Raw genomic sequence first — 23,591 nt, forward strand, 5'->3', positions numbered from 1 at the left:
ATGAGATCCTGAATGTTCCATCAAAAAATTCTCAGAAAGTAGACCCTCTCAACCCTCCAAGATGATATTCTAATGAAGGAATAAATAAAGGCGGGAAATAAAAAATAAACACATATCTTTTCAGAAAAGAAAGATGAAATGAAAAGATCTGTGAGCTAAACTATGAAAAAAAACTATAAAAATTTAGGTGACATCTTGGACAACTGTACCTAAAAGGTTGAAGCTCTAGAACTATGGGTTTTAACCAGGAGCCAAGAAAAGAGTGCAAACAGTCAGACTCAAAGTCACACCAGATAGAGAATGAATGGGATTTTTTTTCTTCCCATCTGTTTCCAGTTCAAAAGTTAATCTTGGATTTAAAAGGCTTACGCGTCACCATTTAAACTCTAGTACTTCCATCATTAATATATTTGCTCTACCTCTGCTTAGATGCACTGATCCTAAACAATCCATCATTCAGATTTTAGTTCTTATATTCGTTGTTTGAATTGTTGATTAAACCTGCAAGTTTAAGACTCATTGGTTCAAAGAGGATTATCTCCTAGCTATATGAAATTCAATTGTTTTCTTTGCAAATCACCCATAAAGATATAGTACTAGTGTATTTCACATGGAGAACTGAAACTATTATAATAATCTTTATAATATCCAGTCTCCCATTGTGCCAGTTTTTATCTCCAGGCATAAGAGTCACTTATTTTTGTTATTGAATACTGCCATTTGTGCCGAAATGTTGCATACAGCAAAGCAGTCCCCTCTGTGAATGTTTATATTTTACACAGCTATAAAGTCACTGGAATTTCATGCAACCATAGAATTAAACTGATGTACAGTGCCTGATTATGTAGGAATTGAATCTATATATATTGCCTTGTTCAATTCTTGTACATGTTTAAGTACTTTGTATGAATAGTTTGCTTGCATGAGGATTTAGTCAAAGAAGATCACAAATCAGCCTTCATAAACAGCACCAAATACTCTGAAGCTAGTTTTCTTCAAGCAGGAGGTTCATTCTTCTGCTATACTGTCAGATCTTCCGCTCTTAAAAATATTGAAATGGTCTACATATCAAATTGAGAAAGACGTTTAAGAATATTACTTCTTTGAAGGGGTTGGGGTTTTGTTTTTTGTTTTTTGGATGGGGAAAATAAATACAGTAATTGATTAAAAGGCAAGTTTATAGTGATTGGAATGATCAAAGACAACCAATCATAAAGCTGCTGACAGATGACTACAAACAATCATTGGTGCGATGAGCATGAGTTACAAGAACTCAAGCAATTACTAACAGATGGTCTTGGTGAAATGATGTTTATTGGGTCATAAAGATTCAGAAACAGCTGAACATCTGAACAAAAAAAACTATTTTCTTTAAAAGTCCTGGGAATATGTGCTTCTGTTACTTGCATTTTGTACCTTTCTTGAGGAATATATAAATCATCCAATTGGTAGGTATATATTCTGGGTATTATGCAGTTTGGTTTATCTGAGGCTTAGAGGTGGATCACCTGATACAATTAGTTGTTGTTGTTAGCTGCAAAGTCGTGTCTGACCCATCGCGACCCTATGGGCAACGTTCCTCCAGGCCTTCCTGTCCTCTACCATCTTCTGGAGTCCATTTAAGCTCACGCCTACTGCTTCAGTGACTCCATCCAGCCACTTCATTCTCTGTCGTCCCCCTCTCCTATTGCCCTCGATCTTTCCCAGCATTAGGCTCTTCTCCAGTAAATCCTTCCTTCTCATTAGGTGGCCAAAGTATTTGAGTTTTAGCTTCAGGATCTGGCCTTCTAAAGAGCAGTCAGGGTTGATCTCCTCTAGGACTGACCAGTTTGATCGCCTTGCAGTCCAAGGGACTCGCAGGAGTCTTCTCCAGCACCATAGTTCAAAGGCCTCAATTCTTTGGGGCTCAGCCTTTTTTATGGTCCAACTTTCACAGCCATACATTGCAACTGGGAAGACCATAGCCTTGACTATACGCACTTTTGTTGACAGGGTGATGTTTCTGCTTTTTAGTGTGCTGTCTAGATTTGCCATGGCTTTCCTCCCCAGGAGCGTCTTTTAATTTCTTGGCTACAGTCCCCATCTGCAGTGATCTTGGAGCCCAGGAAAATAAAATCTGTCACTACCTCCATTTCTTCCCCATCTATTTGCCAGGAATTGAGAGGGCCAGATGCCATGATCTTGGTTTTCTTAATGTTAAGTTTCAAGCCAACTTTTGCACTATTCTTCTTCACCTGCAACAAGAGGCTCTTTAGTTCTTCTTCACTTTCTGCCATTAGAGTGGTATCATCTGCATATCTTAGGTTGTTGATATTTCTTCTGGCAATCTTAATTCCAACTTTTGATTCCTCTAGCCCTGCCTTTCTCATGATGTGCTCTGCATATAAGTTAAATAGGCAGGGCGACAATTTTGAACCAATCAGTGGTTCCGTGCCCAGTTCTCACTGTTGCTTCTTGGCCCACATATAGGTTTCTCAAGAGACAAATAAGATGGTCTGGTATGCCCATATCTTTAAAAACTTGCCACAGTTTGCTATGATCCACACAATCAAAGGCTTTAGCATAGTCAATGAAGCAGAAGTAGATGTTTTTCTGGAACTCTCTAGCTTTCTCCATGATCCAGCGTATGTTGGCAATTTGATCTCTAGTTCCTCTGCCTCTTCGAAATCCTGCCTGTACTTCTGGTAGTTCTCGATCCACATACTGCTGGAGTCTAGCTTGTAGGATTTTAAGCATAACTTTACTAGCATGAGAAATGAGTGCAATGGTGCGATAGTTTGAACATTCTTTGGCACTGCCTTTTTTGGAATTGGAATGTAAACTGATCTTTTCCAATCCTGTGGCAACTGTTGAGTTTTCCAAATTTAATGGATTGAGTGTAGCACTTTCACTGCATCGTCTTTTAAGATTTTGAATAGCTCAGCTGGAATTCTGTCACCTCCACTAGCTTTGTTATTGCTCAGCTTTTCTAAGGCCCACTTCACTTCACATTCTAGGATGTCTGGCTCGAGGTCAGTGACCACCTCATTGTGATTATCAGGGACGTTAAGCTCATTCTTGTATAGTTCTTCTGTGTAATTTTGCCATCTCTTCTTAATCTCTTCTGCCTCTGTTAGGTCCCTGCCATTTTGGTCCTTTATCATGTACAGTGTTGCAAACCTCTGTCCATAGTTCTTCAGGCACTCTGTCTATCAGATCTAATTCCTTAAATCTATTTGTCACCTCTACTGTATATTCAACAGGGATATGATTTAATCCATACCTGAATGGCCTAGTGCTTTTCCCTACTTTCTTCAGTTTTAGCCTAAATTTTGCAATGAGAAGATCATGGTCTGAGCCACAGTCAGCTCCTGGTCTTGTTTTTACTGACTGTATAGAGCTTCTCCATCTTTGGCTGCAGAGCACATAGTCAATCTGATTTCTGTGTTGACCGTCTGGTGATGTCCATGTGTAGAGCCTTCTCTTGGGTTGTTGGAAAAGAGTGTTTGCTATGACCCTGGTATTCTCTTGACAAAATTCTATCAGCCTGTGCCCTGCTTCATTTTGTACTCCAAGGCCAAACTTGCCTGTTATTCCGGTTATGTTTTGGCTTCCTACTTTAGCATTCCAATCCCCCATGATGATAAGGACATCATTTTTTGGTGTTAGTTCTATAAGGTGCTGTAGGGCTTCATAGAACCGGTCAATTTCATCCTCTTCAGCACTGGTGGTTGGGGCATAGACTTGAACTACTGTGATATTGAATGGTTTGCCTTGGATTCGAACTGAGGTCATTCTGTCATTTTGAGGATTGTATCCCAGTATTGCTTTTCCTACTCTTTTATTGACTATGAAGTCTACTCCATTTCTTCTGAGGGATTCTTGCCCACAGTAGTATACCTGATAGTCATCTGAATTAAATTCACCCATTCCTGTCCATTTTAGTTCGCCGATACCTAAGATGTCGATGTTCAGTCTTGTCATCTCTTGTTTGACCACATCCAGCTTTCCTTGATTCATGGAACTTACATTCCAGGTTCCTATGAAGAAAAAATCTTTACAGCATCGGACTTTCCTTTCACCACCAGATACATTCACAGCTGAGCGTCCTTTTGGCTTTGGCCCAGTCGCTTCATTCTTTCTGGTGCTACTAGTACTAGCCCTCTGCTCTTCCCCAGTAGCATATTGGACGTCTTCCGACCTGAGGGGCTCATCTTCCAGCATCATATCGTTTTGCCTTTTGGTACTGTCCATAGGGTTTTCATGGGAAAGATACTGAAGTGGTTTGCCATTTCATTCTCCAGTGGATCACATTTTTTCAGAACTCTCTGCTATGACCTGTCCGTCTTGGGTGGCCCTGCAGGGCATAGCTCATAGCTTCATTGAATTACGCAAGCCCCTTCGCCACGACAAGGCAGTAATCTATGAAGAGGGATACAATTAGGCTGTTTCATAAAGTTTCCCTATTTTCTTTTCTCCATCCAATGTTTTTTCCCCCACTTGTAAGCTAAAACTGTGGAAAAGAAAGAGAATTGCATCAACCTGTTTTCCTTCATATTGGTTCCTTGCTAATCAGCTGAGCAGTTTGGGTGGAATATGGATACTGTATAACCCTCCTCTACTCTCTCAATTCCTGATGATAGAGACAGACTATAAAGGAAAGGGACATATCAATTGCTAGCAAGCAAAGAGTTCTATTTAAACAGTGAGCCATAACATAAGTCTTAACATTATCAGGTAAAGTACTAATTATGGCAGGCATGTTTATTTTATTTATTAATGTGCCTAAATTCAAAGCAAATGAGCAATAATTTGATTTTTCATTAATATTTTACTTTGGTTCCACTTTAAAGTTCTACCAGTTCAGTTAATGAAATAATGAAAAGCAATTCTTCATTGATTCCAGTTCATATAACAAGGCAGCCTAAACAAATAATTTTAAAAATCCTCGTATCTCTAATCCACACCTGAAATCTGAGGGACAGGCTTTTATGCACTGGACTGAATGTTGGAAAGGACCATTCAAAAGGTTTATTAAGGTCCTGGCAAGAGAAAAATGTGAAAAAAATATTTAACAATTAGATTAATAAAGCCTGGCTTCATTAAGTAAAATAAAATAACAAAAGGGAGGAGAAGATAATTTAGGAAATTAGAAGGTGGAAAGAAAAGTTTAAAGATTATGTACTGTGTTAAAGTGCATTTGCTTTCTAATCTGCTGATACTCCTAAAATCTCCTGCCTTCTAATTTATTTTCTTCCATCTCTCCAATAGTTTCATTATAAATTTGTTTATGGATCAGTTAGACATGATCTGCAAAACCAGTTTTCCACTAATATCCTTCAAGAATACATTGTGGACTGAATCATGAAATTCAGTTAAGCAGTGGGTGAATGGAGGGAAAACTCTGTTCTTGAACAGTACTTCTATCCCCATTTCAGAGATTCGGACTATGCTACCATACAAACAGTCTCCCTAAGTTTAGTTCTGTGATTGTTTGCTGCTGATAATAAGCAGGAAGCCTGCTTCTAGAGCCCAGTGGGACTTCTTAAGATCATTAATCAGATTCCTATTTGCAAGCTCACATGCCGTCCAAATAATAGTACTGTGCAATATATATTTTCCCAGAATACGTCAACAAATATATCTTGAAAGGGAAAAGAATGATAGGTGTGTATGTAGGCATGTGCAGGAGAGAGAAATTTATATTCTGTCTTTTGTGGGGGAGCTCCAGCAGCATACATTGTGCCTTCTCTTCCTATTTTTCCCCATAACAACCCTATGAGGTGAAGTTGGGCTGAATCACCTACAGTGGTAAGCTTCTGGGGCCAAAGGTGAAACTAGAATCTGGCTCTTAGTCCAACATCTTAACCACTACAGTACACTGGAATGGATCTCTAATATGCATGTATGGATGAATAATTTGAAGTGTTCATTGAACTCTAATTTAAACTTTTGTTTTATGAAACCAAGTATAGCTAACCACTGATTTACTTCATTCTAGGGCCTTAATATTAAATTCGCTGTATGTTGACTTGCTATAAAGTCAACTGTGGAAAGATGTTGACCTTCATTTTGTGCTATAGATTTTAGAGTTCCATCCTCTCCTACATCAGTTTACATCGTTGCTAAAACAGCTCTGTTCTTTTTGCATCTATATTTTGCTCACATAAATCGTCTGTACAAAAGAGAATTAATTATTCCCTGGCTAAATGTGGATTCCATCCATTTATGTTAAGAGAACAACTTCTTTGCCTATTGTACAAAAATGTAGGTATGACTTTCTAGTTCTCAGTATATCAAGGCATAGGCAGAATTTTACTAGACAATAAATATGGTATTGAAGATAGTTTACCTTGCATTCAGAAGTTACTGAAAATAAAGAAAATCTCATGAGATGAAAATAGCAGACGATCTTAACTGCAGACAATGGGTGTACTGAAGATCAGCTTTATGATTATATTTTGGGGGCAGAGGATAGGAATGCTTGTCTGAGGAACTTATCAAATGAGGCTTTTCATTCATTCATTCATTCATTCATTCATTCATTCATTCATTCATTCATTCTTTATAGCCACCCTTATCAGTCAATGACTCTGGGTTGCTTACAATTGGGAAAAAATGTATTACAATGAAATATACTAAAAACACTAAAAATATCCAGGTTAAATATACTTAGGAGCAAGATGGCCAGTTAGCAATACAGCCAAGATTCCCCTGTCCAGTTGCTTGATCTTTTTGACTGAGTTCCATGCTGGTTCTTCTTCCCTTTATCTTCTACTTCCTTCCTCTTCGTGTTATTTTCCCCTCTTTCTTACTTGCAACAGACAGAATTAATCTCAGAACAACTATGCAAAGTAAATAAACCATTGTTCATGTTCCACTCTGCTTTGTTGTGCACTGGTATGAGATAGGACAAGTATGTAGGTAGGTGTTTTCAGATGATACAGCTGAAGTCAAATTAAAATCTTTTCACAGTTTTTGTGATCTATAAAATGGATCGCTATTGGGCTTGTTTTGGGTAAACAAGCCTGAAATTTGAGAATACTATGGTCTGAGTTTGTATGTTTGCTGCTACAAGTGATATTACCATTGTGTGTAAATAGTGTGAGAATTACGTGTGAACAGAGTCACAGTGTGGTGAAATTTAATAAATAAAATAAATGAAAACATCTGACTCATTCATAGGAAGATAAATGTGCTATTGCTTAGCTTTCAAACTTGCTGTGAATATCTGATGGGGCTTTTTATTGCCAAATACTTCTCATGCGGCTTATCATTATGTTTCTTTATCCCACAGGGTGTCCACATTGTAAAAACTCAATTCCGCATTTCACAACAGCAGCAGAACTCTTTAAAGAAGATCGTAAGGTAATTCTAGAGTCATTTTGGGTTTTTTTGGTAGGAATTTCAACTTATTTGGTGTGTTGTTTACTTTCTTTGCTTTCAGAAACATGTGAATAATTTCCCACTTTGCCCCTCTTCCAGTTAAATATGGGTAGAGGAGAAGGAGGTATTTTGTTTTGGGGCAATCTCAACTTGAGGTGAAGTGCAGTTTAATCTCTTTGTCTAGGATTGAAGGAAAAGAAACACAAACATAAAAAACAACAACCCGAGAGCAGCTTGTGCTTTACTTGTTATAAGTGTTATAAGTGTTACCACTGGTTCTATTACTAAAAGCGACCTACTGTTTTTTTCAGTTTTAAGATGAGACATTCTCATTAGGCTGAGAATGTTGTTTGGCTAGATTCAGACTGTGGGAAAGGCTCCATTATTTTCTGAGAGTGGTCTTCTATCTAACACATAATGTAGATAGCATTATCATCTTCAACAGTCCCCTGATGTACTAATCAAAGTTCAGAAAGATCATTGCAAAATGTCAGATCTAGTTGTAAGGTTCCAATGGTAAGGTTTAGGAATATTGCCTATGAGAAAATGTTGAGGGAAGTTACTGAGTCTTGGGGAAAGTGAACGTGGAATTCCTGATCTAGGTTTAGTCAAGCATGTGGAAATTCTTAATGCTGAATGAGCTGCACATTAGTAGGTGAATGTATCTGTGCATAGCTATATAAATATATATGCATAAGCACAAACTTAATATGTATTTGTGTTAACCATTTGGGGGGGATGCTGGTGCTATACGTTTTCACCAAAGTGAAAGATATAATTTTGCCACAAACTTTCCTCCCAAGATTGCTTCAAATGAGCATTGCATTTTTCTCTGATGTTCTTGAGTGCAGGTCACAGAAGAATGAATTTAAATTAAAGGAAGGCAGATTTAAGCATCCTAAGAGTAAGAGCTGTTTGATAGTGGAACCAATTACCCAGAGAGATAGTGGATTTGCCTTCACTGTGTATCTTTGGATCAAGTCTAGAGACCCTACTATTGAGAATACTTTAATTAGGATTCCTTCATTGAACAAGGAGTTAGTCTTAATGGTCTGAATGGGCTTTTCAAACCCTGATTCTGAACAAGAAGTTGAATTAGGAAAGGCATGGAAGCAGCAATACATTCTTCCTGCTGTAGCAGGCACTTCAAGGAGAAGTATATTGCCTTCTTTTGCACACATGTGGGGGCTTTTAAGATCTTGATTATCCAGCATCAGTTCCTCCTTTGCCATACCATCAATACTAAGCAAACTTATTGGTTTTCAAAACTCAATGTGGTTTTATTCCATCTGGCAATCCATCCCAGGTACACATGCAACTCCATACATACTCTTTCCTCCTACAGCATGCGTGAATACCACAACTTTGTGGATAGCCCATTTCATGAGTCTTTCTCAACTAATTTCCCTGATACTGATAAATTTGTGAGTATAGTGTTAAATAATTTTGCCCAAATTATGGGTGATTTCAGAATTTGCATTGCTTCCATTGATTAATAGATTTATTCAAACCCTGTCAAAGGTTGAAAAAAGTCATTTTAGCCCTCAAGATGGTGATTGATGGATGCAGCCCTTATTTCAACTAATAGTAGAAATAAGAAATGTGCCAGCCAACTAAAATGTAGAAGTATAAAGTTTAATGAGCTAGAACCTTAAGTTCCAATTGAGGATATTGAGTTTAGAGTGTTCCTGAAGGCCAGGCATATAAGAAAAACAGCTATGTTTTTATCTACCTTGCTTGACTTTTCAAGGTAGTGTAGATTGATAATTCTATACTATTTCTTCAGTCATATGCAGTTCAATTCTGCTGAAGTGTTCTTGGATTTGTTAATGACCTTTATGGATATTCCATACAGACTGTAATGCTGCTCAGGAATTCACTTCAGTATTATTGTAAAGCTCTTTTTAAAAAATTCCTTTCTCAAATTTCTGCGAATCTTTCTTTTGGTCTGGCTGCTGCTACACAGTTCAGTAGACAACAGATAAGCAGATCTGTGAAACAAATTGAACTTTAAAAATCCAGCGAGCTTTTAATTTTCCAAGGAAAATATTTGCATGTGCCACACAGCTTTCTACAAGCTTCTATTTGTCTCCAACATTGCGATTCTCAATTTTTCCTCTTCTTAAGTCAGTTAATATAATACCACAATGGAGGAACAGATTGCATAACCCAGATACAAGAATTAAGATACAGAGTTATATGTCTATGCCTTTTGCTAGCTATTTATTGAAAATCCTTGAACTATGTCATTGCCTTCACAAAGGGCTTTCCTATTTGAGAAACTGTAGTGCATATTTTTAGGACCATAATTCCAGTACCTTCAGCCAACACAAATATTTGGCTTGGACTGTTTCCATTAAAGTTGGCCATCATGAAAACAATTAGGAAACTTTGAAAAGACAGAGTATTTATAGCTGGTTTCATTTTACCTCTGACATTCCTTTAGAATTGTATATTTGGAATAGTTCTTGACCACTTGTCTGTTTTGTACTCTGTGTAAAGGTAAAGTTAGTGTAATATTTAGACTTATGAGGAAACAAATTACCCAATCACCATACAGTAGTATATCATAAGAATATTAGAGACCTAACAGTAAATAAATAAAAACATTTTTAAATGTTGAAACCAAAGTGTATCCTATTTACATTCATGCAGTGTAATCAGTATCACACCCAGTCTTGTGACCTCTTAAAGTCTAACCAATGTATTCTCTTGTGAACTGTTGTAAATATGAGACTGTAAATATACACACTGCATTTTATATTGCATTTTATATTGTTTTTATGCTTTTAACTATACAATGGCCAGGATTATTTTGAGTGTAAAATGGGCTGTACCTAAATTTGATAAATAAATAATAAAAAAAGATTTAGGATTTCCTTTTTCTGTTTACCAACATCAGCAAATACATATCCCGAAGGCTTTAATCTAGTCACATCAGAAACACCATTAATACGCCAAACGATCCTCAACTCTTCTTCTAGGACCACATTCTCAGTCACTTTATCTCATCTACAGCTGTGGTGTTCTTGGAGTGGTTTGCCATTTCTTTCTCCCTCACAGAATGTAACAACATCTTTGCCATTATAAGTAAAGTGATCATCTGCCTCCAGCAACTTCATATACTGTCACCACCCTGTATAGATGACAGCTTGCTTTAGCTGGGCTATACTTCACACCACAGGTAATCTTATTGGGACTATATATTCTACACACTCCCAGCCTTCTTTCTCATCACAGACATTATTCCCAGCATACATGCAGAATCCAAACATAGGCTCATCTCCTGGAAATCACCATGTAACTTCATTGAGATGTTCAGGGAGCATGACATTTAATTGGCATAATAGTTAATAAAAATTAAGTATCTTTCACAGCCCCTGTATAGGGAACCAGCATTCTGTAATATTCACATGCAGCATCAAGCTGAAGTCACTTGGCCTCATCATCCTTTTCTGTATAAACGGGTTTATCAACTTCACTACTTTCTAAAAGTAGTGTTATTTTTAAGAGAGATAACATTTCAGTCTGAGAAAGAACATTGGGGGAATTAAAGACTTGCCCTTTTTCATTCTTCCCTAAAATCAATGTTCAGTAAGCTATTCACTTCCATTTTCATAACACAAGTCAATATTTGCTCCTGTGGAGATTTATTTCCTTGAATCAATAAGCTGATGAGTGGCAGTACATAATTTCAACAGCAAAAAAGCTAACTATTCCTGCAGAAGGCTTTTATTATTGCACCCACATGTAAGACCTTAAAGAACAGTCCTTGGAAAGACAAAGAAGGGGAAGAACATGAACCCTTAAAATGACTTTTTATTCTATTTTAGTCAAAGAAAACTGAGAATGGAGTTAATACTTTGCTGTTCTTTTGTTTGAACACAAATAAATAATAGCAGTTATATGCTTCAATTACTGATCATTTAAATAAAAAACCCTAAGTTTATAGAACAATAAATTTAAATTGAAGTATCTTACACAGTTTTTCTCTGTTTTATTACATTGTTTGAAAATACTAGTAGTGCATTTTATTAAGTATTGAGTACCATCACAGCCCGTGTCATAGCAGAATTCACTTATCTGTAGATAATCATTTGTTCCTGGATAGGAACCCCAGATTTTTTGATGGTTTAGGATTTTGTTCATTTTTATCCATTTTAATATAATGACAACTAAGTTTTCAGAACATTCCTTTTTACTTCTTTTTGACTATGAATGTGGTATTACTAGCTTATCACTCTGTGCAGATAAAGATGCCTTTTCTGGTAAAAGAGACAGAAGGTCATCTGTTCCAGGATTCCTGTTTAATAAAACAATCTAACCTGTGTGAATTGCTACCTTATTGAGTTCAGTGACAACTAGTCCATGTTTGGGACCTTTGTTTAGTATTTTATGAAGTATGCAATGTATGAGGGGATACAGGTAGGCCTTGACTTACTATGACTCAGTTGAGCCCAAAATTTCCGTTGCTAAGTGAGATATTTGTTAAGTGAGTTTTGCCCATTTTACAGTCTTTCTTGCCACAGTTGTTAAGTGAATCACTGCAGTTCTTAAATTAGTTAACATGGTTGTTAAGTGAATCTGGCTTTAATATTGACTTTGCTTGTCATAAGATTGCAAAAGGTGATCAAATGACCCCAGAAAACTGCAACTCTCATAAATATGAGTCAGTTGCCAAGTGATCAGGTGGCCATAGGAATGTTGCAATGGTCATGTGGAAAATGGTCATTAGTCTTTTTTAATTAAAGGGAAACTACCTTAATTTCCTTTTTCTGTACAACCTCTTGTTCTCATCTTAGTATCATTTCTGAGATGGAACAGTGATGAGAACTGCATTCATTGTTGTTCAAATGTGACTGTTAAAGACACTGGAAATAACCCATTCTGTATCCTTTCAATAAATCATTAGACAACTTTTTACTAAAAGGAACATCCAACTGTTTCCTGAAAAAATGTTTTAAAAAATAAGTATACTGATGCTCAGTTGCTTTGAACCACAAAATGGGTGACAAATTAATAAATTGATAAAATATAAACAAAAATACTGCTATTTCAGTAGAAAAAAAATAAAAAATCTGAGAAAACATTTCTCATAAAATCAACATTTTAAAAGACTTGAAAATTTCCAACTTTTTTTAAAAAATACACAAATATGCAATTGACTATCTGGAAAGTCTCAAGTTAAAGTACAAACAACTGGTGAAAAACTAGGCCATTTTTAATTCTTGACATCCAGCAAACTAACTTTTTCAACATTTATCTGGGTTTCATTTTGGATTATTTCTGAAATTCTTTTCCAGAAAAATCAATTCCTATACTACTTGCCTGTACTCTGATAAACTATCAGATAAAAGCTGGCAAGGAATTGACATGTCAGGTTTCTATCAACACCTATAAAGAAATAGGATTCCAAAGGAATGTTGTGGGTTAATACCACAGCTGACACTATTGTACTTTATATAAGTAAATAACAGATACATGAAAAAATGTAGAAGTGAACCATGGACTCACTGAAGACTACTCTACCACTAGCTATTATTTGCTGAGTTGAGGAACTTGCTAGCTAGCATTTTCAGAAAGGCTCTAAGAAACTGGCAGATTAATGCTTCAGAAACTCAGTAGATTTAGAATTAAAAAATACATATTTTTAAACTTTATTGTTTTGTTCCAATTAAATTAAATTTTATATTTCCTTTTCAGAAGTTATACAACTTCAGAAGTTATACATAGTTATAATTTGCCATATAGCTATATATGAGGAGAAATCCTTAATGTAAAGGCATCTGGATTTTTGAAGTATGCTGTCAATTTTTCCTGGGACTTCACTCTTTGGGGTGCAGTATTTCATTTTCAAATAAATCAGGATAGCTGTTCACCAATCTACCTCAGGGCACTTCATGACAGGATTAATGTGCATCCTTTCCATTCTTGTGTCAACATAAATTGCGCTGTCCCCATAGCCGAGCTCTATTGTTTTGCAACAACAAGGCCAGCAGATGGTTCTTTCCTTACAGATCTAATATGGGACAATTTCAGGGGAGCCATTGGAAGATTCCCCAGTTTCCTTTCCTCTCACACCCTAAATCATCATCCACTGACAGGAAAACCAGTTACTCTCCATAACAAGTGACAGGTGGGTTGGCAGACTCAAGACATGTGCTCAAGGTGCAGAGTTTTGTTATTTTTCAAGTTGCACAAGTGAAAGGAGTGTTTATTGGTCTTGTGTAGGGCAATTTATTTTGTTGTCAATTAAAAAAAATATCCTAGCTGCTAGATCAGTATGAAGTGGGAATATACAGAGTGGCATAGCAGAATCCTTGCAGGTACATCAGCAGAGGCATCCCACATTATCCTGTACTTCCTCTGAACCCTGACAACAAGTCATTCAAATTGTCAGTTTTATCTACAAATATTAGTCTTCTGGAAGACAGATTTCATTATATCAAGATTGATATCCACATATTAAAAAATGATCACACTGTCATACAAGTCCATTCTAGAAGATTAGCATTTCCATATAAATAAACAAGCATTGCTCTTTCAGAAGTATGTCAATCATATTTAAAGATGGAGCTGGCAGCACCTCGAAGTAGCCCGCAGAGTATGCATAGTCCAAGTGGTCTATAAATTTTGGAATAGTCCAAGTGGTAGTATCCTCTCTAACTAATAAACAATAAAGCTAATTTGTGAAAATCCTGTTATACATTTATTTGGGAGTATCACTTCCCTAGTTTAAATGAGCTGTAATCTTTTTTTTGTTGGGGGAGGTCATAAATGCATTGGTCTTTTGAAGTTTATGTTTAAAAGCAGGTCCAAGAAGTTCCAGAAGATTAGTATGTGTACAAACAGAACTCATGTCACAACTGACCAAAGGACTGATTATGCTTTACATAAGCAAATGTCAAGAATGAAGAATCAGGAACACATGTTAAGTTTCAGTTAAGATGATTTATTGTTCATTCCTATACACAAGAATTTAGTCAATAGTCAGTACTAAATTGGTGCTATATAATATTTAACACAATTCAAGAAAAACTGGACTTGGATCGTTTGTGGGAATGTAACAACTCCAGGCTGATTTCTTCTTGACTCCAGGCTTTGCCTCTCCTCCTACATCAGATTCCATCACATAAGCTTGGTATCTGATCTTACTTGCAGCCCAAGACAAAATGGTCAGTGACCAGGAAAAGGGGCATGCCCACAGCAAACTTAAGCAGCCAATCGGAGGATGGCAAATTCTACCCATTGACCATGCCAGCAATATCACTGAAGCATTGTACTTAAGGCAAGAGTTGTGTCAGGAAAAGAAGTAAAACATCAGATGATGTTAGAGTGTCTCCATACTATGTTGGGGATGAAGTGGATAAGATGATAAGAACAAGTCCCTTAAAAGGCCAAGCATCTTCCGATATAGATGAGCCCTGAAGTAAAAGAAGCAAATGAGAATGGACTATTCCATCCAAAAATTACTATATATATATAACCTTCAATTTTTTCACCAAAATATAAAAAATATACCACCTGCAGATAAGCAGACCTTTGAAATTTTTGTAAATTTTAATCTTTACAGTTGCCTTATTTGAGGATGGCACATTTTTTATGGTATTTTGGTTTTAAAAAATCAAGGTTTGTTTATCTTTGGATGTTCTTATCTCCAATCATATGGGTACTTTTAGAAAGTATTACCATATATACTCAGGGATAAGCCCATCAGGGATAAATCATAATTTGGAGGTATATTTTAGCTCTAACATCGTTGGCTTATCTGCATGTGTATAAGAGTAAATTTATGTTTGCAATCTAGGGTACCTATAGTTTTTCAGCTTGTCACCCAATAATTACATTTCCTATTTCTCCCCCCCCCCCAAAATTATTGGACAAATGGACTGATCTAACTACTACTAGTCACATTGTCAGGCAGTCATTTACTTTTCACTTCTAGGGTTTTTATTCTATGATCACTTAAGTAAAAGTTTGTTTAGATTTTCCAAGGATGACTTCCTGGTGCTTTCCTTCTGTTGTTCTACCATCCTGAATTCTTCTAGCTAGTAGTCGGTAGAAGGACAGACTTCCTTCTCCTCCTTTCTTGTCCCTCCCCCATTGTCAGAACAGCCCAGCTGCCAATCAAACAGCATTGGAAAGAAGGGAAGAAGGAAGATAAAATGGCTACCTGGGACCTCTGCAACCCTAAAGCTCATGAAGAAGAGGCTGAATAAATAGAGCCAAAGCCCAGGCTTACTCAAAGTAATGATTAAAACTAAAGGTTAAGTTGCCCCGCTGAGAAAGATGTAATGGGAAAGGAGGCAGCAGCTGAGAAAATGGGAGAGAAATACAGTTTTTTTTCTTTCCTCCAGACCTAGTATGAGGGAAGGTTTTTTCATTTCCTTCAGCTGGAGTCAAAATTTGGAAGAAGGGAAGAGTCGGTAATCCCCAAATAAGCAGAACGGACATAGAAAAAGTCAAAACTTATGACAGAAAGCAGAAAGTGAGATAAAGCAGAGATCTTTCTGTGTGGAAAAAGATCATCATGCAATAGAGGGTGACCACACAAATATAAAGGGTTGAAGACAAAAGAAAATTAGAGGTCAGCATAAACAAATGTATTAGAGATGTAGAATATAAAGATACGAAAATATAATGAAGCTGGACTTTTAAGTAATGTAGATAAAGAGTCTCTGAAAAATGGATAGCTAAAATAGATTTTGTTTTTATCAGTGAAATATTAATTTCTGAACTAATTAAAGACATTTATAATTTACCGTTTCTTTTTCATTTCCTTGTAAAATAAAAGTTTCTCCCAGTCTTTGAAGGGAGATACAGAAATAGAGCTAACTCTCTCAAGTTCCCAACACTACCAATCTTTATTGATTCTGGGTCCATTTTATTTATGGTTAAAAAAAGAACCTGTGATCTAGTCACCTTTGAAGTATTTGTTATTTAAGAAATATATTGTGCTTAGCTGAGTATTTTGTTGCATTTTGTCTTTATTTCTCAGGCTTCTTTGTGTCTCTTTCTATCTTCCAGCTTCATATTGACCATTTTTTCCATTTCAGATAGTTAATTGACATAGTAGTTTATATGTACATTTAGAAGAGCAGGGGAGGTTTAATCACTGAAAACACTTTGTTCATCAGTCTAACAGCAATTGAGGAAAAAAGAATTACTCTTAGGTAAGATTACTTATTTTAAGTATATACCCAAAAAAGTATGTCAAAGAGATAAAATTAACATTCCCAAGCTTTCAAAATCTTTCCCAATAACAGTTTTCCCACCTCACCCTCTTTCTCCTTCATATATTCTCTGAAAATAACCTTGTGAAGAGTTATAATTCCTTCAAGACAAACAAAAGATCAAAGTTATTAGACTGTAGTGAAATATATTGTATAAAGATACTTTACAAGAAAGTCCATTCTTTTTAGGGGCAATGGAAGGGAGGACAAGGCTGGAGGAAACTTTTACATTGGAAGCTTTTACATTGGAATTCAGGGACAAGTTATTAGACAATTTTCTCAAGCCGAAAAACCACGAACAGCATCTGTAGTTACTTAAGAGTAGTTTCCTTTAATTGTCTTTACCTATAGATAGAATGAAAGGGACGCGGTGGCTCAGTGGGTTAGGACGCTGAGCTTGTCCATCAGAAGGTCGGCAGTTTGGCGGGTCGAATCCCGAGTGCCGCGTAACAGAGTGAGCGCCTGTTACTCGTCCCAGCTTCTGCCAACCTAGCAGTTCGAAAGCACGTAAAAATGCAAGTAGAAAAATTGGGACCACTCCGGTGGGAAGGTAACAGCGTTCCGTGCGCCTTTGGCGTCCAGTCATGCCGGCCACATGACCACGGAGACGTCCTCGGACAAGCGCTGGCTCTTCGGCTTTGAAACGGAGATGAGCACTGGCCCCTAGAGTCGGAAACGACTAGCACGCATGTGCGGGGGAACCTTTACCTTTACTTTATAGATAGAATCTCGCCAGACTAAAGCAACTATTTGCATAACTACAAGTATATCTGGGAAAAGCTGGTGAGGAACTGTTTTAAACCTCTTTCTGCAGACCAAACTTTCCAAGCACTGCCTCTTTGCCCACTGGAATGCAGTCCCTCCCTCTGGGATTCCAGACTACATTCCACCACAAGTCTGTACTGAGTTGTCATTGAATCATTAAGATTCCTTATATGGAAATTTTAATTTCTAAGTAGGCAGAAGCTTCAAAGATAAAGATTTTGCAGATCCTAGTTTGTCAGCTTGTTTTGCAGATCCTTGTTTCAAGAATCTCCCTGACGTTGTGGGCTCAATAGGTTTGTTTGGCTGTTCGTAGTAGTCAGGGCCCAGGTTGCTACCCAGGATAAAAGGCTGTATGAGAGAGGTCCAGATTTGAATAAGGACAATAAAGCATTTTAATTTTTGAAATTGGTAAAATAAATTGAAAGCCTTAATGTCCCTTGCGTTGAACATATAAAAAGCATCAATTATCTAATTTGTGTTGCTGAATTTGTTTAATGCTGATCAGAACTTTTACATTACATTAAAACATTATACATTTTGGCAGGAATCATTTGTATTACATGACCAAAGGGCAAACCAATGCAAGCTTGTTTGGGTGCAAGAAGCACTGAAATTTGGTTTCCTTCAAGTTGAAGAAATCTGCATTTATTTCCAGCTAGTTATTTCTCTAGAAGTCTTTGGAATATAGGTGATAATTTTAACTTACTTAAAGTAAGTTTACTTATTTACTTATTGCAGCTGATAAATCTTATAAAATAATTCATTTTAATAAATAGGATGGATTGAATCAACTTATTTTACATATATATTCAAAATTTGATACCATGTCTCAAATTCTATTTGCATTTGAAAACTACAAACAGAAGTTAAAATTAATTTCAGCACTGTAATTTTATAGAAGCTGATAAACAAGAAGCTTAAGAATGGGGAAAAAAGATTTTAGGGTCCAATAAAACAAATGGTAAATTTTGCTTCTAAAATGGGAACTTCTAGAACTTTTATGAGAGCAGGGCCTTTGATGTCACAGGAAGTTATAATTATTTAAGGATATAGAGGTCAACAGTAACTTTAATTGTGCTTAGAAATAAGCTGGAAGTTTCTGAAGTTTCAAAACTATAGGGAACTTTGTACATGAAATTGTTTTTTGCTGTTCTAGCAAATTGCCCAAGGAGAGACTACTACACACACTTCATAGACAGTTTATGTTTCAGAGGCATCCAGAAAGACTGCTGCAGTGGATGTGACCAAGCCATATCTAGCAATCAGATCCATTTTTTCCATGAACGCAAAATTGGAACATGTGCTACCTCTGTGTACAAAAAACACATTTGGACATAGATGTTATCTACGTATGAAGAAACACACTGGATACAGGAACATGCTTAAAGACTTGCTGGCAAGATGAATAAATGAGGGCTGTGTACTGCATCTAGTGAATTTGTAGCTGGTGGAATAAATACACTTAAGAAGTCCTCATACATAATGCATCACACTGGAGGCAAATATCAAATGAGCCCCAGCCTCTAGGGCTCTGTTCGTGGCTCTCTGCTAGTCAGAATTGTTATAAGTGATTTAGAGGATGGAAGGTAAAGAATGCTCATTGAAATTGCAGATGGCATCACACTAGAGAGATTGGCTAATTAGAACAAAATTATAATTTCAAACAACACAGGTCTTAATGTTGAGACTAAACTAACAGGATGTCAAGTATAAAATCCTGTATCTTAGGTTAAAAAAAAATCAAATGCATACAGAAGAACAATTATCTCACAATTACATTGGCTTGTTGACAGGATCTGTACCGGAAGCAAAAGTAAAAGAAGCCTAAAGATGTGTAGATTTACAAGCCCTTTTTATAGACGTATGTAAATCATCCTTTTATTTGATTGATTATAAATATGTGATAGGACAGAGTACTCAGTGTGATTGATAAGGTTAATTGGGTTTGGGTTAATTCATGTGTGTATTTAAATTCATAATAAGAAGTGGAGAGAATTAGGATCATATCCCTCCTATACAGCAAAGGATTTTGGATTAAATTAGGGGCCTATCATTTAATGCCTAAAGTTATTATTTTAGGTTAGCCACTATTCAAAAACCTTGAATTCCCTGTGTTAATTGCTAATCTTTGGTCAGTTATTTTTCTTGTTAGTTCTTAATTCCTTTAGTGCAGCTGAGAATTCCAAATACAGAATTGCTTTTTAGCTGGTTTTGTGTTTTGTTTATTTCAAAAATATGTTTTGGAGCCTTTAAATTTTCTTGTACAATGGAACATGGAAACCTAATTTGGTAGTGTATCAGAAGGATCTAGGACAGGGATCTTCAAAGTTGGCCCTTTTATGACTTGTGGACTTCAACTCCCAGAATTCCTCAGCAGTGTGCCTGGCTGAAGAATTCTGGGAGTTGAAGTCCACAAGTCATAAAAGGGCCAAGTTTGAAGACCCCTGATCTAGGAGTACTGGTGACCCACAGCTGTGTTTGACTAAGGTATGTGATGAAGCAGCTAAAATAGCCAGTGTATTCTAGAGCAGTACTAATAGAAGCCATTTTCATTGTATTCTGTTGCAACAAGACCACACTTAAAGTACTAAGACCAGCTCTTAAGTATACCACATTTTAAAAATGACAGAGGGAGTTCAGAGGAGAATTACCAAGATAATTTTCTGGAAACCAATCCCTATGAGGTTCAGTTAGGGAACTAGACATGTTTAGTTTGCAAAAAAGAATATTAAGAGCAGCTACAAATATGTCAAAATCTCTTACGTATAAGAGGAATGAACATGGCCTTTGTTAAAACCAAATTGAGGAAAATAACCAGTGGGTTAAATTCAAAAGATAAGCAATCTAGGCTAAATATTAAGAGGATTTTCTAGATCAGCGGTCCCCAACCTTTGCAGCTTGGCGGCCCAACTGAGAGGGCAGAGGGAAATTGGGCCATGTGAGTGGAGGACCAGTGCACATGTGCACACACATGCAGCTCAACTTGCACGACCGGCAGGCTGGTGCATGCATGCATATGTGCAGGCCCACTGCTCGTGCAAGTCAAGCTGTGCATGCATGCAAGCCTGCCATTCATGCAGCCCAGTTCCAAATTGGCCACAGCCTGGGGGTTGGGGACCCTTGTTCTAGATGTTAAGAGCTGTTAAGTAGTGGAACAATTTGCCTATAAGACTGTGACCCCATCTGGAGGTTTTCAAATCAGGGCACAAATACATAAATTTGTGCACAGGGTTGCACTAGATAATAAGTAAGGTCACATCCATTGTTACATTTTATGATGTAAATAATTTTGGATAATGAGGGGTCCTTGGTGCTCTCTGAGCTTGCTTGTTTTCTTTCATTACCCATCAGTGCTAATTTTGGAGAAGCCACATGCAGCAAATTCAGGTTTTAGGAATTATCTCTGATACCTTTGAATGCTTTTGTTACTTACATGGTCATGCCAGCAAGAGGAATTGAGGGCACTTTTTGTACTGTATTATTGTAACATTTCAGGAACAAATGTTTACCTCAGTAATTTGTTGAATCACTGAGGTGAACATCTGTAAAATATTTTCTTTTTGGGTGGTCAGGTAATGGTCAGCATTGAAGACATTGTTTTATGTAATTTAGTATTTTTCACTGTGCATTTACTTGGCTTAGTTACTTCAAGGAGGAATTGAAAATACTGGACAACAAAGATTTTGCTTCTTGAACACTTTTGTTATAGATTTTTGGCTGCAAATCATGAAAATGGCCTGTAATTTAAACTTATCTTGTACCGGTTTATAGAAATTTCCTGTTTTTGCAATTTCTTGTTATATATTTTATGTTTGCTAATTTATTAAACTTATTCATTTAAAATTTACTAATTTCTAATACCTACTAGAATGGCATCTCTTTACTGTTTCATCAGTGTTAAGCCTCAAGACTTTCTTACACAATGGTAATGTATACCCTTCAGTATCTGTTGACTATGCTGCATGGATGGGAAAAAAAACATGGACCTGTTGTTGAAGCACATCCTGTACAACAAGTACAACTGGAATATATGTCCAACTATCTAAAAGTAGTGACTTTGCCACTTGAAATGCAGCTGGGAGGTACCAAGTACTGTTGTTACATATGCAAATAGGACAGCTGTCCAAGAGAGTCACATTACATTCAAAAGAAATGGCACCTCTGAAAAAATTTGGTTCCAGGACAGAAAAAACATGGCATATCAACCACTTGTTGACCTGACAAAGATATTTTTGCCTCCATTTCACATAAAACTTGGATTGCTAAAAAGTTTTGTTAAAGCGATGAACAAGGAAAATAAAGGTGTTTGTTATTTGAGGCAGATTTTTCCTGATGCCAAGATTAAGGAAGGCATTTTTGTTGGTCCACATATCAGATATGTCATCAATGACAAGCAGCTTAAAGATCTGTTGGTAGGGCCAGAGAAAATTGTCTGGAAAGCACAAAGTGGTTGAGAATTTTTTTTGGCAATTACAGAGCACCAGCTTTATTCAGTTAATTGACAAACGTTTTACAGAATACAAGATCCTGAATTTTTATTTATTTTATTTATTTTAATTCCATTTATATCCCACCCTTCTCCGAAGACTCAGGGCGGCTTACAAGCTTAGCAGTAGCCTTCATTCTATGTATATGCCTGCTTATTAGGGCTTTCACACACACCCCAAGCGGCATTATTACAAAGTCAGCTTAATTGCCCCCAACAATTTGGGTCCTCATTTTACCTACCTTGGAAGGATGGAAGGCTGAGTCAACCTTGAGCCTGGTGGGACTCGAACCTGCACTAATTGCAGGCAGCTGGTGTTACTTAAGAATGAAATGCAACATCACTGAAGATTTGTTTTCTGCATTCACACTTGGACTTCTTTACTGAAAAATCTAGGTACAGTCAGTGACACACATCACGAAAGGTTTCACCAGGACATTGCCGCAATAGGAAATCTGTATCAGGGCAACTTGAATCCATCAGTGCTGGCTGACTATTGTTGAACACTGCAGCAAATGCATCAAACACTGAGTACCAACAAAAAACAGCAGCAAAACACTTTTAGCCTGTTGAACTCATGCAGTGTGTCAGAAATATTATGTAATTAAATACATTATAGGCATTAAAAGTTAATTTCATATTTCTTGAGATTTCTAAGTGAAATCTTGCCCTCTCATGGCTAGCTATGGTTGAAGAGAGCAATAACTCATACAGGAGTCTGAACTAAGCTTCTGCCGAGACCTTTAAAATTAGTGTAAAGGTTGTTGTCATGTGTTTAGAATTGCAAGCACACAGTATGTGCCGATGAGGTTATTATGTTTATTCCTGTTTTGTTTTTTTGTTCATTTGTTTGCTTTTCCTCTCAAGGGATCAAAAAGTGATTTCAATGTGACTGGCCTTCAATTGCCCGTCTGAGGCAAATTTGCTCCCTCAGATGTTTCAAACTTCTAGTTGGAGATAAAAAAATTACTGTCTCCACTGTAGAAAGTTGTTAACCAACTTCTACATATTTAATAATACAGGTTTTTCAATCTGTAGTCTTTTTTTCAGTAAGTAGCTCTTAGGCATACTTCTGTATATCTGAAATGCATGCTTACTAATAGGAAAATGTAGATATTTTTTTTTTAAAAAAAGACCAGACAAATTGGATATGTATTATAATGAATTTGGTGGCCTGATCAATTTAAAAATAGAAAAGAAACAAGCAAAAAAGTACACTGCTTATATCAAGAACAGATCAGGCAGACCTTCAACATACCTTAGCTATTCCTCCAGTATCTTATTCCTACTTTGTTAATTAAGTTTGCAGCTACCTTCCCTGTGGCATTTCCAGTGAGAGAGGCAGTCAAGAAAGATAGTAATTGCTAGTTACATATTTCTCAAACTTGGTTTGAATGATAACAGTTTATCTTTTATATATAAATAACTCTTGTTAAATATTGGGACATACCACGAATTAGTGTGATTAAAACTACAGTGATGTCTACTTAAAAGGCTTTCGATAGTGGCATTTTATTGCCCTTTGATGTACCTCTGGTAGCTACTTTGTGACTCCCATCAGATTTTTTCTGAAATAAATCAGGGCACTCTGTTTTCATCTTTGTTGGAAAATACTCCTCTAGGAGACCGCCTCCAAAAATATTTCAGAAACCATCCTGACAGATGGTAAGGCTAGAAATCATAACCTTGAGATGCTAGTTTTTCTACTGAGTTAGTTCATTTCATTTTGTATAGCAGCAAAA

The 23,591-nt window shown here is 36.7% G+C and overlaps 1 protein-coding gene across 3 annotated transcripts in view; it reads left to right on the plus strand.

Moving 5' to 3' along the window:
* PDIA5 (protein disulfide isomerase family A member 5) overlaps window positions 1-23,591 on the plus strand; it is a 238,001-nt gene that overhangs the window by 204,959 nt on the left and 9,451 nt on the right. For all 3 annotated transcript variants that reach the window (XR_014024780.1, XR_014024781.1, XM_081315125.1), the window contains one exon: window positions 7,277-7,347. Coding sequence is in view for 1 of the 3 variants with exons in the window: in XM_081315125.1 (XP_081171251.1) it covers window positions 7,277-7,347 (71 nt within the window). In the remaining 2 variants the exon portion in view is untranslated. The remainder of the gene's footprint in view (window positions 1-7,276; window positions 7,348-23,591) is intronic.

This window comes from Vipera berus, assembly GCF_964194415.1.
Source record: "Vipera berus genome assembly, chromosome: 1".
Classification (NCBI taxonomy): Eukaryota; Metazoa; Chordata; class Lepidosauria; order Squamata; family Viperidae; genus Vipera; species Vipera berus.